General features: G+C 39.3%; 1 protein-coding gene across 2 annotated transcripts in view; it reads right to left on the bottom strand.

Annotated features, from left to right (window-relative positions):
- Positions 1–18,806, bottom strand: part of LOC135203580 (transcription elongation factor B polypeptide 3-like) — a 182,249-nt gene that overhangs the window by 21,402 nt on the left and 142,041 nt on the right. For both annotated transcript variants that reach the window (XM_064233340.1, XM_064233341.1), the window contains exons 7-10: positions 8,857–8,951; positions 3,739–3,899; positions 1,224–1,412; positions 822–957 (exon numbers count right to left, since the gene is read on the bottom strand). In XM_064233340.1, the coding sequence (XP_064089410.1) occupies positions 822–957; positions 1,224–1,412; positions 3,739–3,899; positions 8,857–8,951 (581 nt within the window). The remainder of the gene's footprint in view (positions 1–821; positions 958–1,223; positions 1,413–3,738; positions 3,900–8,856; positions 8,952–18,806) is intronic.

Here is an 18,806-nt window from a genome sequence, read left to right as displayed (position 1 = left end):
TGTTTTGTTGCTAATATGAAATGATAATGAAATCCCCCAAATAAATAAATAAGATATTATGTTCAACTTCAATAATTTCATATTCATTGCTGTAACAGTGCAATTATGTTTTAGTATATTTTACATTTTTCTTGACTATCAACAGAACCTGTTGTTATCATTATGAATAATATTTTGATTTTTTACGTAGTTGTTGTTAGAATTATTAGTAAATCTCAATGAATTCATGTTTCAATGATATATTCCCTCTATAGAAAAAATTATGGATAATATCTACTGGTGCTGACTTTAAATTTAATGAGAATATCCTGAATAATTGATATCCTATATGTGTTGATCAGATGAAAATTGTACAAGTAATGGCCAGTTGAACATCCCGTATGAAATACATTTTCACTGAGTTACAACATCAGTGAGTTTAGGGGAACACTCAGTCTGGAGCCTAGTATGAGATAACGGCACAACGCCCTTTTGTAAGACATTCAGTTCCATAAACTAAATGAAATTTCCTATCAAAATCAACCAACAAACCTTTTGCCACTAAAAAGTCCAATATATCAGTGTGGACTCTTAAACTAATAAGGAGCATGAGAAATCCTGAGTGAGGTCCTGACATAATGAGCATTGATGATAAACTAAAATTCTTCTGGTAACCAAATGTTTAATGCTTGATCAAAATACTTTTCTTAAACTTAAAAAATTCAGTTACCCTTGTCTTCATCTGAAAACCAAGAACATAAAAGGAAGTAAAAATGTCTTAAACTGGAAAATAATAGGTAAAAGATTCAAAAAGTATAAGAAATTGTTTTCCATGAACTAACCTGATGTGGGCCGAGGTGCAGCTGCTGCTTTCTCCGCTCGCTGTGCATTATGCATGGCAGTTTTCCTGGCTGCAACCTCATTAGCTTTTCCTGGTTTAACAGCTGAGCCTGATGGTATTCCTGTTCCATACTTTGCCTACCATATAATTTTTTTTAATGAAAAATATTACCCTTAACACACAGTATACTATTACATCAATACATTTACATACTGACCTTTTAGTATACAATGTACTATCAATTAAAAATTTACAAGGTCAAGACTCAAACTGTAAATCACATTAGGTTCATAGAGTAATCTATATTCTTATATGCAATTTGCATTACTATCATTGCAGTAATTCTTTTATTAAATAGACACACATTCTATTCTAAAACACTAGATATAGTATTATGACATACCTGAGCCCTAGCAACACTTTTTGGTACTTTAATAGCATCATTAACAAATGCTAACTTAATTTGTCGTTTGGGTTCAGCTTGGCTGATGAATTTCTGTTGTAAATTCTCCGTCAAACTCTTAAACTTCTTTTCTCTTTCATCGTGGCAACGCCACCACAGCTCTCTCCAAGTTTCCATATCTTCTAAACTCTGGTAAATATACAATCATTAGTTGAGTCCATATTGACAACCTTCTGTGAATACATAGTATAACTACACTGGTGAGTATTATCATAGGCATGATTAAAAGTGAAAGCATCACACAGATATGTACATCCTCCAGTGAAAATGCAAACGCAGTATTTGACAGAAAATAAACCTATTCAAATATATTAACCCTTAAAAGCCGAAGCAGTATTTTAAAAATCGTCTCCCGTATGCCGGCCGGGTTCGCGAGTGAGCGCTGAAGCGGATTTTTTTTTTTTTTTTTTTCCCAAAAAATCACAGCACTTAGTTTTCAAGATTAAGAGTTCATTTTTGGCTCCTTTTTTTGTCATTGCCTGAAGTTTAGTATGCAACCACCAGAAATGAAAAAAAATATCATTATCATATATAAATATTGGGATATATGACAGCGCAGAAAAAAAATTTCATATATAATTGTATACAAATCGCGCTGTGAGCAAAACAGTTAAAGCTAATGAGTTAATTTTTTTTCGTTGCATTGTATACTAAATTGCAATCATTTTGGTATATAACACATTGTAAAACGATCAAGGCAAAACAGAGAAAATATTATCACAAAATGAAGCATTAATTCATAACACGCCGACGTAAAAAAAAAAAAAAAAAAAAAAAAAAAAAAAAAAAAAAAAAAAAGTGTTTTCAAAAATTCACCATAAATCGAAAAATTGTGTTAGAGACTTCCCGTTTGTTGCAAATTGAAGGTAATTGTTTGAATATTACTAGACTGTAAGTGTTGTAGCTTACAATTACAGTTTTCGACCATTTCGGTTGAGTTAAAGTTGACCGAAGGACGAATTTTTTCTATTTATAGTTATTTATATGAAAATATTTCGAAAATGAGAGAAGCTACAACCTTCCATTATTTTTTGTTGTATTCTACATGAAATTGCACAAATTTCCATATATAAAACTTTATGTAACGGCTAATTTAAAATGGTGCAAACATTACGAACATCGGACAACAAAATTTCTTATTTTTTTCGGAAGAGTTACCGCGCACATGTAAGGAAAATGTTTTTATTTTTCATAAATTCACCATAAATCAAAATATTGTGCTAGACTTTCAATTTGTTGCAAAATAAAGGTAAATAATTGAATATTATGAGAATGTAATAGTTTTAGCTTACAATTGCGTTTTTCGACCATTTCGGTCGAGTCAAAGTTGACCGAAGGTTGATATTTTGGCACTTATCATTATTTATATGAAAATATTTCAAAACTGAAAAAAGCTACAACCATGGATTGTGTTTTGTTGTATTCTACATGAAATTGCGCATATTTCCATATATAAAACTTTATGTGACGGCTTATTTAAAATGGTGCAAACATTACGACAATCGGACAAAAAAATTTATGATTTTTTCGGATGAGGTACCGCGCGGACGTAAGGAAAAAGTTTTTTTCCTAAAATCACCATAAATCGAAATATTGTGCTAGAGACTTCCAATTTGTTGCAAAATGAAGGTAAATGATTGAATATTACTAGAATATAAGAGTTTTAGCTTACAATTGTGTTTTTCTACCATTTCGGTAGAGTCAAAGTTGACCGAATGTTGAAATTTTGGCACTTATCGTTATTTATATAAAAATATCTCAAAACTGATGAAAGCTACAACCATGAGTTTTTAGTTGTATTTTGCATGAAATTGTGCTAATATAAAATGGTCCAAAAATTATGTCAAAGTGACGAAATAATTTCTGAGATGTATCGCTGATGTTTTTTAGTGCGAGAAGAAAGAAATTCGCGCTTGCACGCCTGGGTAACAATTGTAAACAAAACACCACCTTGATCCGTGAGCTCCCAGCATCCCCCAAGGCGCGTGATTGAAAAGATTTCGCCTAGTAGCCTATAAGTATTTTTCCGCAAATTTTTAAAAAAACTTTTTTATATCGACGTAACATACGTCCAATCGGCACCCAATAGACAATTTATATAGACGTTTAATACGTCCAATTGGCGTTAAAGGGTTAACAAATTTGTTTATAACAGCTATCCTATATGACTCATAAATGACTTTTTGGTGAAATATAAAATAATAACAATAATTTAACTGGGATTATGGTCTTAGTTTAGTTTCAATCTTCCTCAAAATCCCAAAAGAGAAGTTGAGATTATCAATTTTTCTGAATTTAGATACAAAATTTTTTCATTAAAACGTTTTGTATTTCTTATACAACGGAATACTATACATAATGCTAATATTATCTTCAATAAATTATCAAAGCGCTTCATGCTACTATAAAAGCTTCACAAACAGATACTGACTGCAGAATGCTAACTAATACTTACTCTGTTTCTGAAATCTCTCTTGCAATGATTTTCCCAAAGAGGATCTGTATCCTCTAAAAGATAAGGATTAAAATCTTCGATGTTATTGAGCTGTTGAGGAGTCGCTCGCTCTAAAACAGGTCTCAGTATGTGAAACGGAATATTTCCTGTTGCTTCAATTGCTGAAAAATAAAGGTAAAAATCTTTATCAGATCTAGGATACAAACTAAAAATTTAGCTTTTAATATAAATATTTTTTCATCTTCATGTGCAATTTCCCAGAATGTTTGTCCTTATGTTGAATAAACAGAAGAAAAAACAGATAATAGTAACTGTCCACATTTGCTTAAGGCCCATCAGTAAGCAGCAACTATTCTTCTGAAAGTCTGAAATACAGGAAAAATGGGAAAGGAGGTGGGGTGACTCAGTGACCTTTCTAACTAGTAATTAATAACTAATTAACAATAGAGGCAAAATGATCATTTTCATGATAAAATTAATTATCTGGCTACTTACCTATTGTTAAAGTTAGTTCATACCTTTGTGGCCATTAGGTGTGATTGGCTTACAACATTTTTAAAAATAATGCTTGGCTAACCCAATACGACTGTCTCTGTAATCACCCGTTTCCCACCAGGTGGGGCTGGAATGCTTCCATTCTTGTCAGAATTCTTCATGACCACCTACTACAATGTGGGGAGGTTAGGTGGGTTTCCACTTCAATGATAGGTATCTAAATAATTAATTTTACCATGAAAATTACCATTGCTTGGAATGAATCTTACCTACTGTTATGTTGAAGTTAGCTGGCTACCACACTGAATGAGGATGGTGGATTAGTGTGGCCAGAGAAACAATAATCAGCCAAGTGAACTAAGCTTTTTAATGAGGGGAAAAAAGCTTAAGGGGGCCAGCCAGAACCCCTATAGTATATGGCGGTATAGGGCGAAAAATGCAAAGTCATGAAAAAATTCATGGAGCTTCATATGGCAATTGAGAATACGTATACGAAATATTTCGTCAAAATTCCTCTTACTTTCGTAGTTACAGGGTAATTAGTTAACGTAACTCAATAAGCCTAAAACATTTATCCGTACAAGAAAATGCAATATTTCTTCTATTATCGTAAATTTTGATAATTATTTTCAAAGAAATTGGGAGAAATGGCATCTGTAGACATTCCCCGAGTCGAGAAGGAGACTTCAGGCTCAGCTACCAAGTCCCGTCCTGATTTAGTGTGATCACAGACTTCAAGTAGTCTACACGTCCCATTTCACCTCTGACATTCGCCTGCCTTTACGTATGTTTATGTATGTTTCGGCAAGAATTTCATCATGCCAATGAGGAAAAGACAAGGAAAACATCTCGCTAACATACAGACGAAGAAAAATCGCTCAAGTATTATTACAGAATATCATAATATATGCATAGTTAGTGAAGAGAGAGGGGAGGGTTGCTTAGTAACGCCCCCGTCTTGCTTGACAGCACACGTCACACTGTGCCCAAGGCTACGATCTTTGAGCAAAGAGATCTTCATTTATGATAAATAACAAAGTTTTGGTTTTTTAATACCCAAAATGGAATATGAAATTCATAATAATCATGATTTATTAAATTGTCTTTGTAAAAAAAAAGAGTACGCCTTCGAGTTTCACCTCTTGACATTCTCTTGCATTTACGTTTGTTTATCTTTGTTTCGGGCAAGAATTTCATCATGCCAAAGAGGAAAATACAAGGAAAACATCTCGCTAACATACAGAAGAAAATTCGCTGTAATAAGCCGAGTTAGTGAAGGGGAGAGAGGGGGTTACGTAGAAAGGAGTGCCCCATCTTGCCTAAAGCAGTGCCCCAGGCTGCGATATATGAGCAAAGGGATCATCATTTATGATTAAATTATGATAAATAAAATAGTTTTGGTTTATTAATACACAAAAAAGAAATATACATTCATAATAATCATTATTTATTAACATTGTCTTTATAAAAATACGAAGGAAAACTTTGAACGCCCGTATCTCAAAACTATACTTATTGACCTTCAAAATCTATCTCCTCACTTAGTTTTAAAGCTATAACATTGGAATTTGGTATATAACTCAGAAAGACATTATAGAACAATCAAATAGAGCCCTTTTTTCCAATTTTTGTTTCGTAATTTTTTTATAAATTTTTTTCTCCTGATTTATAGGGTTTATTTTTTTACCATATTGAAAAATTCATATCTAGCAAAAAAATTACTTTTAGAAAAAAAACTCTCCATTTGATTGGAGGTCTACATCAGGTCTATATATGGTAGTAATCCCAGGTCTTAATATTAAATATCAAGGGAGGAGATAGAATTTGAAAAATTGTTATTTTCGGGATAAATCGCCCTGGCGTCACAAAACCGAAGGTCAGAGGCGAAAACCATATGTGGTTTGGAGATGTCCCAAGTCACCTTATTAAGTGGTATGAATATCAAAGTCCTGTCCTTAAAAAAGGGCATTAGCCGGCCGGCCCCCTTAAACATTCCTGCTTATTGAATGATCCTTACTGGCAAGTACTGTTGCCAGACGTTGGAACCACAACAGGATGTTAAAGCCTTCAAAGCAAGACTTGCCAGAGTATCATAAAAGGAAAAAAGGACTCTATTTCGTAGAGTACTAGTTATTCCTGTGGCTGAGTCAAAAACCCATAAACGACAGTCCAAGACTAAAGATTTAAATAGCAGGATTTCCTAACAACTATCGATAAGATAGAAAGCAAGGTTACTATCATATTTGGTCCAGGAGAAAGTGCCTGCGCTGCAATGACAGGACTAAGGGCTTTACAACTCATGCTAAATATGAACATTTCTCAAATAATAAGAGTCGACAAGTTACATCTCCCTTGAGCTCCATGACAACTTTCTCTAGCAAAAGGTTTGAAAGAAAATAAAGGTACTTATGATACGATAGCCGTGAGGATTTTATTAAAAAAGGGTAAAAGCTCAGGAGTCAGTTCTGTGTGCATTGACTTCAGCATTCTTGGACATAGGAGAGTTTGGTCTCCTAATACCACAGATAAATACTACTTAACTCTTCTTAGGGTTTATGTCTGTTCAGGTAAACTTTTAGAGATCTAACTTGACAGAAGAAAAGCTACTTCCTCCTTACCTACCAAAGCAGTTCAATTACGCACTGTCACAAATCTGTGAAGTGCTTTCATTTCTAATATTTTTCTCTAAGTAAGAAATAAAAGAGAAAGGTTGCCATTAGAACAAAGTCCACATACAAGAGAGGGCTTGAAGCTCGCTAATTAAACCTTAAAAAAAAAGTTCTCATTGGACCTAAGACAGCCACTTCAGCATTACCTACCAAACCAGTTTAATTATCTTCTTCTTTCCCACCGTTATCCCTACATTAAGGGGTCAGTTGCCTGTGCGCCTTCTTCACTGCCTTCTATCAAAAGCATCATCCTCCACCAAACTTCTTCTCTCCATATCTTCCTTCACTTTATCTTACCATCTAATTCTCTGTCTCCCTCTCGATCTTCTTCCTCTAACAGGTTCCTTTCAAGCCCTCTTCACTCCCTCCTCATCATCCATCCTTAACACATGCCCATGCCACCTTTACTAAGCCTGTCCTTCTTCTTATTTTATAATTTTCCAGACTCTTGAGCAGCAATATATTCCCATATTCCACCTCAGCAGTCTCAACTCTCTTCTCTCAAACTTTACTTCTTTTCTTTTTAGAGCCCATGTTTCCAATCCATACATTAACACTGGTCTTATCACTGTGCTGTAGATCTTGACTTTTAGGTTGATTAGAATTTTCTTATCACATACTACTACAGCTATCTCTCTCCATTTCCCCCCAGCAGCTTTTATCCTACTGTCAACTTCAGCCCACATCCTCCCTCTTGGCTTAAATTAGATCCTAAGTATTTAAACTTTTCCACTCATTTTATAATCGAGCCTCTTCTTTCTTGCATTACTATTCTGCCTCTATCTTCCCTACTGCTCACCAGAACCTCTGTTTTATTCACATTCACCTTTAAGCCACCTCCTTCTAAAGACTCCTGTCACTTTCCAACCCTTCTCTGTAGGTCTTCCTCATTTTCAGCAGTAATCACCAGATCGTCAGCGTACAACAACTTCACTTGACACATTCACGGCCAGCAAACACAAAATGGGGCTTAATGCTGGCCCATAGTGTAATCCAAAATTAACTCTTAAGTCTTCTGTTTCCCCAACTGCTGTTATTACTTTTGAGCTTGTTCTTTGATATATCCTCTCGACCAGCCTAACCAACTTTTCTGGGACTTTCCTCTTCCTCAAACACCAAAATATTACTTCTCTTGGGATTCTATCGTATACTTTCTCCATGTCTATAAATGCACAATAGAATAACCACCATGCGGTGAGAAAATTCCAAACAAAAGCTGACCAAACAACCGACGAGTAGTCACTGACCAGCGAAAACGAATTAAGCTCGTCAGCTATGTTGTATCTATGCTTCCCAAAAGTTGGCAGTGTCAGTTACCTACACCAGAAACAAAAGAATTGCTACCACAAATTTCAAATTTAAGCTGCCATGAAAGTTAGAAACTTAAAGCTATGTAGTTGCTTGGTAAGTTACTTCTATAATATAAAAATAGAAGGCTGCAGGAGCAAGGCCCCAGAGGGAAGACTTCAAAGGTAGTGCTAAGAATTTTCTAATCTTCTGAGTCAAGACATCTTAGGTGATGGCCTTAACAACTTATGGGACACTGTTGTATGCCAATTGCACCTAAAGGCACAAAGATATAGGCTAACTTTAACAGTATGTAAGATTCATTCCAAATAATTGTTATTTACCGAGTATGTAAAAATCCCCACAGCCAAGACTAAAAATTGAATCCATCAAATTTATTTCAATAACTAGAAATCATAATTCTTTATTTGACAAAATTTTAAATAGTCCCATACTACTGACAAATATGACAAAGAAACTACAGCCTTCTTTTTTAAAACACTAGATTCCTAATGGAAAAAATTTGTAAGATGAGCAAAATAAACCTGAAAATTAAACAACTTGATAAAGAGTAATCGTTTTTTTATAATCCTAATCATGGACTGTGACATACTAACAACAGCTGAACAAATACAAACTGAGAAAAATCAATAATTATTGGACTTACCATCAATATTTTCTATCATGACTCTGATGCAGGAATCATATAAGGTGGGCACATACTGCAAGCCTGTTGATCTACCGGAATACATTTTACTCCGTCTGAAACAAGATGAAATGCACATAAAAACTGTGAATGTAACAAAAATATAATTTTACCTGCAACACAATTCAATCTTCAACCACCACAGCTTCATATCTTACATCAGAAATCAATATACGTATTCTGAATATTAAATTATAAGTGCATAAATTACCTACATGAAAAAAATCTTTCATCATGCTGTAAATATGTCACCTGACTCTCCCAATATTCACAATACGGCAATGATCGTCAGATCATACAATTTAGCAATAGTTCTCATTCCCTCTCCTGTCAAGATCTAGTGCATAGTTACTGTGACATTCTGGCTGCCAAGTCAAGCACAGGGCAGCTACACAACAAGAAGTAATAGTTATGGAGTAAGGGCAAGAAAAGAATGGAAGTGAGAATGAAAGTAAAATAAAGGCTTAAAAGTGGGTGTAACTATGGACCGAAGGGACACTGCAAATACCCTTTAGTAGTACCTAAAGAGCATTGTGTGAGGTATGTTGACGGTGCTATTCCCGTACGAATCTGATGAGAAGTGGAATTTTCTTTTTCCTGTTTAACCAAACTAATGTAATATTCCTTCTTCAACAATTTTAAACAGATCAATTATAAACATAATAAACAATGACAGTCCTCAACTCAAGCGCAACAACTACTACCTCTAGTTAATAACTCTTCATCTAATAACCTGCACTATGGCTTCTACAGGAAGTCCAAGTATGTTGAGCTACTTGGCAGGAACAGGAACTGATTCAGCAGACAAGTTCTTAGGAGAAGTCTTAGCTATGATTAAGTGACCTACAAATGCAGCAAAAGATGGGCACCCTGGAATATCAAGGGAAGGCCACATCATTTGCAAATATTCCGATGTCATCTCCTAGGAACAGTCAACTTACCAGTGGCAGAAGGCTAGGCAAGTGCATGAGTTGGAGTTTCACCTGGGGAGAGCCTGGACCAGGACACCTAGCTCATACCTAAAGGCAGGCATATGTGGGCCACCCATACTCCTGGCTCCCTTAAACCAAGCAAGAGGAACTGAGCCCATGAGAGAATAGATAAGCGAGTATCTAAGACACAGCTTGCTGGGATTAAACGCAAGGAGACGTCCAGATTCATTGCACTTGTGGAAGGTAAAGAGAACTCTGTCTGTTCAAGCAACAAACCATGTAGGCCACTGACGTTTGTTACCACTCCTCCCTCCCGTTGTCAGAGAGAGGAGTAAGTGCTACTGACAAGCAGATTTGTTTATTGTAAAGGAACAAATCACATAACCTCCCACACTTGCCTGTATCAGACCAGTTCTAGCTTATGACGTGTCTTATTCTTCAACCCGCCTGTCAGAAGAAAGGAAAAATAGAGAAAGGAGGAGACCAGCCATCTCACTCATTCTCTCTTCCACACAATCATCTTAGGTAAGATACATACTGTCCTGCTAGGGGAACTGGATGAGCTACACAACTTGTTGGACAGCCACCAATGGACCCAAGGGAAAAGTGTCCAAGGATCTGTGGGCAATGTCCAACAAGAAAAGGAAGTGAATGTGGTCTGCTGACGCCAGGAACCAGCATTCAAAATCCTATGAACAGATAAGTTCTTAAATGCCAGAGAGGAACTCATTCTTCTGATGTCATCTGCTCTAGCTTGCACAGACTCTGTGACAGAACTATAAGGTGAGGAGTATGCCTGCTTAATCACCTAACACAGCCAAAATGAAATGGATTTCTTGGAAACTTTCATTCTTGACCAGCCGCTGCTATCAAATCATTTATGACACATAGGCCTAAGGTGACAAGTCCTTCTTACATAGCGCAGAGCTCTGACAAGACAAGGCAAAAACTCCTGCAGATTGCTGCCCACAAACTCTTTGGGAGGGACTTGAAAACAAGGCAAATCTGCCATCATGAACCAAGGGATTTTGAATAGCTACGAATTCTGAGACAAATTTGAAGGCCACAGACTTCCAAACCCTGGTGTGTTTAGCATCATAACTCAGGCCATGAAGCTCTCCACCTCTCTTCGAGGAACCAAGACCAACATGAAAATTCTTTAGAGTCAGATTCCTGACTGAAGACCAATGTAGTGGCTTGAATAGAGCTCAAGTGAGACTACCCAGGACCAGAGAAAGATCCCACATCAGAAGTTTGAGTTCTCTTGGTGAACAGGATTGTTCAAGACTCCTGAACAACATCGAGATTTCCCAGGATGAAGAGATGTCCAAGCCCTTCAGGCGCAGAACCAACCCCAAGGCAGCCCTGTAGCACCTGACAGCCAAGATGGAAAGACCTTTTTAATTTCTGTGAGACTATAAAATCCACTATCCGCTAACTGAAGTTCTGAGTGGAGAGAAACCCTGTCGATGACACCAACTACAGTACACGGTCCCCTTCCCCTGGTAAACTGATGACGAAGACTTCCAGAGATAGCTGGATATTGGCCCGCTGCTCTGCGAGAAAAGCCTCTCTCTCTCAGGAGATAATTGACAGTCTCCAGCCATGAAGCAACAGAGATCCTACCGACTGGTGGAACCTTTCCATGAGGCTGGCAAAGGAGGTTGTGCCATGGGGAAATTTCTCTTGGAAAAACTGACAAAAGATACAGAAGGTCTGGGATCCACACTGTCTGTGGCCATAGAGGCGCCACCAAGGTCATCGTGAGATTCCTGCCACTCATTGCTCTGTTCAGTACCTGATGGATCAGGTAGAACAGAGGGAAGGCGTACACTTCGATATTGTTTCAAGGATGCTGTAGAATGCCTTCTGCCAGAGGAAGAGGATCTGGGACCACCGAGAAGTAGACCTCCAGCTTCCTGTTGAAGCAAGTGACAAAGAGGTCTAACATAGGTTTTCCCCTAAGGTGAAACGGCCTGTCCGCTACATACTGATGCAGAGACCACTCCGTACTTAAGACTTTACTACGACGACTTAGCTTGTCGGCCACCACATTCCTCCTGCCTGAAATGTATCTGGCCATGTGCTCCAGAGAGTTGTCGATCGCCCACTGGTGCAGCTCAACTGGTAATGAGTGGAGCTGACAACAGAAAAGATTTGTCCTCTCCAATGAGCAATTCTGTGCATCAGGGAGAAGTCTTTGAGCTGCCCAGGAAACATGCTTCTTAAACAGAGGAGACATCCTATGCAGTGATCCCTTACTACTCATCAGAGGATACGTCCTATGATGATAGGACACACCAGCCCCTTTGACTAAGGAACCATTATGGTGGCGTTCCTAAGCAACGTATCACAGAGCTGAGATGGATTTTAACTACTTCAGAGATAAGAACACCAGATTATAAGTTACATTACTGATTTGGTTACTTGGATGAAAAGGTAGGTTAAGCTAGGAATTGAACCCAACGCAATCCCAAACTCTTGAGGAATGGGAAAATCTTCTTGCAGAATCAAGAAGCAGAAGAACATCTGGGAATTTGAAGCATAAGCCCAAAAATTTAAAAAATATAAGCTCAAACTAGTTAGGCTAGGCTAAGAACTCCGACAACTTATTCTAGGATAAGATTGAGAGATATGTTTGAACAACCTAGGCTAGGCCTAGGTGTCATGGTAATCGCTCTATAGCGAAGAAACATATATTAAAGGAAAGGAAAATGTATCTTCTTCTAGTAGGTCTGCAGCAAGGAGACATTCCTGCACGTTTGAGGCGTCTGTTCTCATGATTTTTCAAGAATACTCAGGTGGTTGTGGAACTCCAGCACGCGGCTGTCCTTTGAAACTCCGCGTAATATGATGTAACATTTCGTCGAGAGCCTTCTAAAAAGTTCCTGTCAAGGGGCAGTGACATTCACTGGTTAAGCTCCACCCTTTCAGCTAAGATAGTTAATGCCAGGCTAAGAACTTGATTACTTGCTAGACTAAGAACTAAACTACTTAGGCTAGGTTTAGATGGCTAATGCAGGAATGACTAGCTAGGAAAAGTCATGCTAAGCACTCAATCACTTGCTAGGCTAAAAACTTAATCTGCAGGCTAGGCTAAGATGGCTATGGCAGGCTAAGAACTCGACCACTTCCTAGGCTAAGAACTCAATCACTTAGGCAAGGCTAGGTCAGAAAGGCCAGCACTTCCTTACCTTCCTTCGCCTTGAAGCCTTCTTGGTCTACTCTGAAGTACCTAACCAGAGAGTAGCTCTGCATCCCAATGAAGGCCAGATGGCTTGATTAAATGAATCCATTGACTTGCTCTGGAGGACATCCGTCAGTCTTAGCTGAGGACAAAGGGCATTGCACAGACATTCCGAATTACCACCGAGTAGGTCCTCATCTCTTCCACCAGAAGAACTATGCTCTCAAATAATGGGATCCTATCCTGAATTCACCTTGAAAAGGAAGAAACTGGAATTTTGCCGTAAGACGACCCACGTACATGGACCTGCGATGAATCACAAACATGAACGTGGGATGAATCCTGTATATGGACGTGGGATAAATCGCATACATAGACATGGGATGAATCACACACCTGGATGTGTGATGAATCATGTGCATGGACATGCAATGAATCACATAAATGGTCATGCAATGAACTACGTACATGGACGAGTGATGACACATGTAAACGGTCGTATGACGTAGAATGATCTACAAGAGAATGTCAGGGAGGAGACCACCCTCGCCTAGAAGTCTCTCGATCCCTTACTCTGGAAGGAGCACGAAGAAAGTAGGACCTCGATCATGTATACGGACGTGTGACAAATCATGTACACAGTTGTGATATGTAGAACGATCCAATTGAGAACTTCAGGGAGAAGATCACTCTTTGCCTAGAAGTTTCTCAACCCTCTGACTCTGTTAAGACGAACAGCGAGAGTAGGATCTCCATCACGTACACGGTCATGATATGTAGAACAATCAAAGTGAAAACGTCAAGGAGAAGATCACTTTTTGCCAATAAGTCTCTCTACTCCTGACTCTGGAAGATGAACGGTGAGAGTAGGAGCTCCATCACATACACAGACGTGCAACAAAACACGTACACAGTTGTGTTCACCTTTTTTATTGAATAATGATCAAGATTAAAAGCTCACACAAGCACATAAATTGCATAAAAATTACATTATAATAAAATTACAGGTTTTATATATACTTACCATGGAATTACTTGGTAAGTTACTTATATAAAAATGTTATTGTTATAATACAATTAAGTTTGTTCATACTTACCTGGCAGATATATATATAGCTGTATTCTCCGAAGTCCGACAGAATTTCAAAATTCGCGGCACACGCAGTGGGCGGCCAGGTGGTAGTACCCATTCCCGCCGCTGGGAGGCGGATATCAGGAACTATTCCCATTTTCTATTCATATTTTATCAGTGCCACTGTCTCCTGAGGGGAGGTGGGTGGGCACTTTAATTATATATATCTGCCAGGTAAGTATGAACAAACTTAATTGTATTATAACAATAACATTTTGTTCATGAAACTTACCTGACAGATATATATACGTATAGCTGAATCCCACCTTCGGATGGTGGGAAGAGACAGAATAGGATTTTTGGGAAACTAAATTAAGTAGATGATATACATCTTGGTTCCTGACCTGTTAGCATAGCCGACTTCGTGATTACTGTCACCAAAGTCTGCTTCTGCGTTACTAGAGTTGCCAGCGAGGTAGAGACCTGTAATGCTGGTGCGCTCTAGATGATCTGTCAACGGGGGCGTGACCACAATGTGACTAGACCATATGACCATACTTCTGAGGGCACCGAAGCTAAAACCACCACCTGACCTAACCTATCAAAGTTAGTTCCATAACTTCTAGGCTAAAGAAAAGGAACGCGCCTCAAGCGACCAACCCTTCAAAGTTAAAAGCACACCTATCCCTTTTCTATCGGATAGGATTCGTGTTGCTTCCTGCCCCCAATAATATATCTACGGATATGTATGGTCCTAGCGACTTACGGATCTGAAATGTCGTCTTCACATCCCGTCGGGAGTGTGAAGCGAACACAGAGTTGCTTCGCTAAAGCATGGCACTCAGGATGTTACTGAGTGTCATGCTCTGTTGAAATGCTTCCGAGGCCGCGCCCTCACCTCTTGAGCATTGATATTAAGAAAAAATCTCAAATCTTTATGCAAACATAATGAATGAGACCTCTTAAAAGAACTCCTTGGCTATAATGCCAGGGTGTTCTTGGACATGAACCAGTCTGGTCTTTTTACGGAACACCGCAGATTGTCCGTTGACCTTGACTTTCTATAGTTTTATCAAGATAAAACTTGAGAGACCCTACAGGGCACAGGACTCTCTAATGCCCTTGCCCAATAATTTGTGCCATACCCTTGGTCTCCAAGCCTTCGGGTCAAGGGTTAGACAGGTTTTCGTTCTTATCAAGAACGGAAGGCTTAGAGGACAGACCGCATTATGTCCTTTTAAAAGCCAAAACCTCTGATTGATAGCTAAAACCTCACTAACCCTCCTTGCCATGGCTAGAGCGGTTAGAATATTAGCCTTTCTGGTCACGTGTATTAAGTTCGCAGAAAGGATAGGTTCGAAATGCTTTTGGCCTCAGAAACTCAGACTACGTCTAAGTTCCATGCCGGAACCTTTGATCCAGAGAATTTCAAGATCTCCACAGACCTCAAAGATCGTGAAGCTTTGTTGATTGACAGAACCGAATCTCTGAGCCTAGAGGCCGTCAACAACATATTTGCATATTCTACAATAGTTAGGACTTCTATCTTATCTCATACTTCATACGGAAAGATAGAACCATAACGAAATTCACAGAGGTCGAGGTGGAGGAACAGTCATTTCCCTTCACTATCTCCAGAAACGGCCCCCTCCGATTGAACACTGAAAATAGGCAGCACTGCTTTGCCTTGGCCAAGAGACTGCCATTAATCTTGAAGATCTTATCGCTTCTCGATAGTCTGAACGCCTTCAGACTCAGAGAGGAGAGATATTAGATACTTCACTAAGTGACGATGTTAGATTACACCGATTCTCTCGGGAAGGGTCTTTGGACAATTCTCTGAATTACCTGACCTCTGTGAATCCAACCTCTTAGAGGCCAACATGTGGCGACTAAAGCTAATCCTCTAGGATCATGAATAAGGGAACAACTTAAGAGGAAGCTCCTTCGTCTTCAATATTACGAAAAACTTAACGAAAGGACGCCCTCAGTCTCTCCTCACTTTCGACATACTTCTAAGTGAGGATTACTCAGACGTCAGTAGTTGTTGCCTTCGATCGAGAAGACCCGCACAGACGTGCACTAGTTTAACGAACCTCTTGAGGATCGTTACGTTCCGTGCCCAAGCCCATAACGAATTCTCTCTTCTTGAGCTATGAGAGAGCTGAGAAATTATCCGAGATGATTTGGGCCACTCGATCCAAACTCACCCTTCGAGGAACTGGAGAGCCGACCAATTTGGCTTCCAATTCTTTCAGACAATGTGCCAGAACATCTATTCTCTGTTCGGATGTCTGGCACCCTCTCGCTATCACCCGAGGTGATCCTCAAGCCGTTGAGAGAAAATTAGAATTACAAGATCTTTGATGTTATTTCAATTTCTTCGTGAGGAAAATTTGTAGAGGTCTGAATTGCTGTTTATTCAGGGAAAACAAGCTTCTCCAGCGAGGAAATGGTCCCCAGCAACCTCATCCATTCCCTCACTCAGCCTGCTTCCTTCCCTAAATAAGGCTGCGCTTTGCATAAGCAGGAGAGCATTATTATAGTGCTATGCCGCGGCAGATTCGTACAGAATTCTGTTACCGTGCGGTAAACCCGCACCGAACAAGTATAAGAGATATCTTGTTGAAATTTTCTAAGTAAACGGAAGGCATGATCATTCAAGATTACTAGAAATTTCCTCAACCCGAGGCTAAAATCCATGATTGTAGGGCAGAGAGACGGTTTATTCAGCCATTCCCGAAAGGGAGAGAGACGTAACCAACCGCGCATGACACCGAGCTAGCCGGTACTGGGTAGATCACAGTAACAGTAGCCTTGTTCATCGTCTCGCACTATCTGCCTGAGTTGCCGGCTACTCCTTTTACGAAGGGATAGGTATGAAATTATCGAGCAAAAGGAAACTCTCAAGCAGGCATATTTAAACGAAACAAAATTCGCTAAATACAGAAGCTGAGTTGGTGTTGCAGTTCAATTAGAATACTTCTCGTCTAAGTCGCAATCCGTAGAATAACTAGGATATGCGCCTACCCCTCGGACAATTCAACTGCTTAGTAGAATCATGTCGCGAGGTTAATATACGTAGTATGTTTAAAGTATTCTGAACAACGATCTCCATCCTAAATTCTTTCCTTCAAGAAAACAAAATAAGGATTGGAGATCGACCACCTTCGATCTCTATCAAAAAGAGTGAAGGAGAAGTCTTCCTAGAAGGAAAGCTTCAATGGTGAACAGAATACTATCTGCCTGAGTTGCCAGCTACTCCCTTTACGAAGGAATAGGTATGATATTATCGAGCAAAAGGAAACTCTCAAGCAGGCCTATTTAAACGAAACAGAATTCGCTAAATACAGAAGCTGAGTTGGTGTTGTCGTAACAATACCTGAAGAGTTGTTCTTACTCCGAAAACTCTTGGAAGGTTGAAGGGAGTGTCAAATAAATACATTAGAACAACAGTTCTTTCGGCTTCTATCCGCAGAGGTAAATACGATATGCGTATATGACTTGACCCATGCGTTAGCAAAATGACGCAAAGATAAACTACGTAAGTATTGTAGTAATTTGAACATCGAATTCTCTACTACATCTTTCCTCGACGAGGAAGAGAGAAAGAAAGGAAAACGACTGTCCACGTTCTAATGAACGAGACTTTTTAAAAGAACTCCTTGACTCTTTGCCAAGACTCTTTTCCAAGAAAAGGGAGTAATATTCGAATAGAGATCATCAAGAGAGAACCGAGGATCGAAAAAGACCGTTCAATGTTCTTATGATATTGGACATAAGACTTCCTGGATCTAGTCTACAAGTCTTTCTCTTAACCCCGGATGAGCCTCTGAAAATGAATGAGAGCTCTTCCGAAATTTGTTAATGAGTTTATCCGCTTAAACGATAAAAACGTTAAAATCTATGTCAATGAGAACTACCCCATTTATGAGGGGTCCCCCACTTAAATGACAAAACGTTTAATATCTTGACAATGGGGTAAACGTCCTTACTTGACAAAACTATTAGCACTTTGCTAATAGGGGAAAACCCTTTAACATGACCGAAAGTCACCCAGGAATCCGAGTATATAATCTTCCAGATTCTCAGAGAAATCGATGAAGAGGAAAGAGGGATCGAAGAAAAAATTCGGGTATGTCTCTCCGCTAACTCCGAATCCTTTTTAAAAATTTCTGTAAAGGAATGTCCTGTGGAGAGTCCTGAAAAAACCTCCTCTTGACAAGCGTTTATAAAGCGTCAAGCGTCCTAAAGCGACAACAGGACCTGCCGAAAGGAAGCCAGATCAGCATGAAAAAACCCGTAACCCTCCTTCGGCTTTTGACATGCCCTCTCCCTGGTTTCCTGGGAGCCCGACAGAGGTCTAGGCCTAGAGGCGTTATGGGGCCGATCTGACGTTCCCTCCTGACGAGAGAGAGGACGTGAAGCGTCCTCTTCTCTAAAGCTTCTTAGAGGGCGCGAGTCCTTCCGAGAGCTCCAACCCTTGCGCGGGGAGGACGCCTCGGAGGACGAGAAGCAATCCTTCAAGATTCGTGCACGTGCACGATCTTTAGCAGCCTGGGAAGCGTCAACAGGGCCTGCCGAAGGGACGCCAGATCGGTGGGGAGCCCCCGTAACCCTCTTGCGGCTTTCGACATGCCCTCTCCCTGAGTCCTGGGAGTCCGACAGAGGTCCAGGCCTAGAGGCATTATGGGGCTGATCTGACGCCCCCTCCACAACA

Source organism: Macrobrachium nipponense, chromosome 36, assembly GCF_015104395.2.
Source record: "Macrobrachium nipponense isolate FS-2020 chromosome 36, ASM1510439v2, whole genome shotgun sequence".
In the NCBI taxonomy this organism is placed as follows: Eukaryota; Metazoa; Arthropoda; class Malacostraca; order Decapoda; family Palaemonidae; genus Macrobrachium; species Macrobrachium nipponense.
Note: the sequence above shows the minus strand (reverse complement) of the source record. Positions and strands in the feature narration are given on the sequence as shown.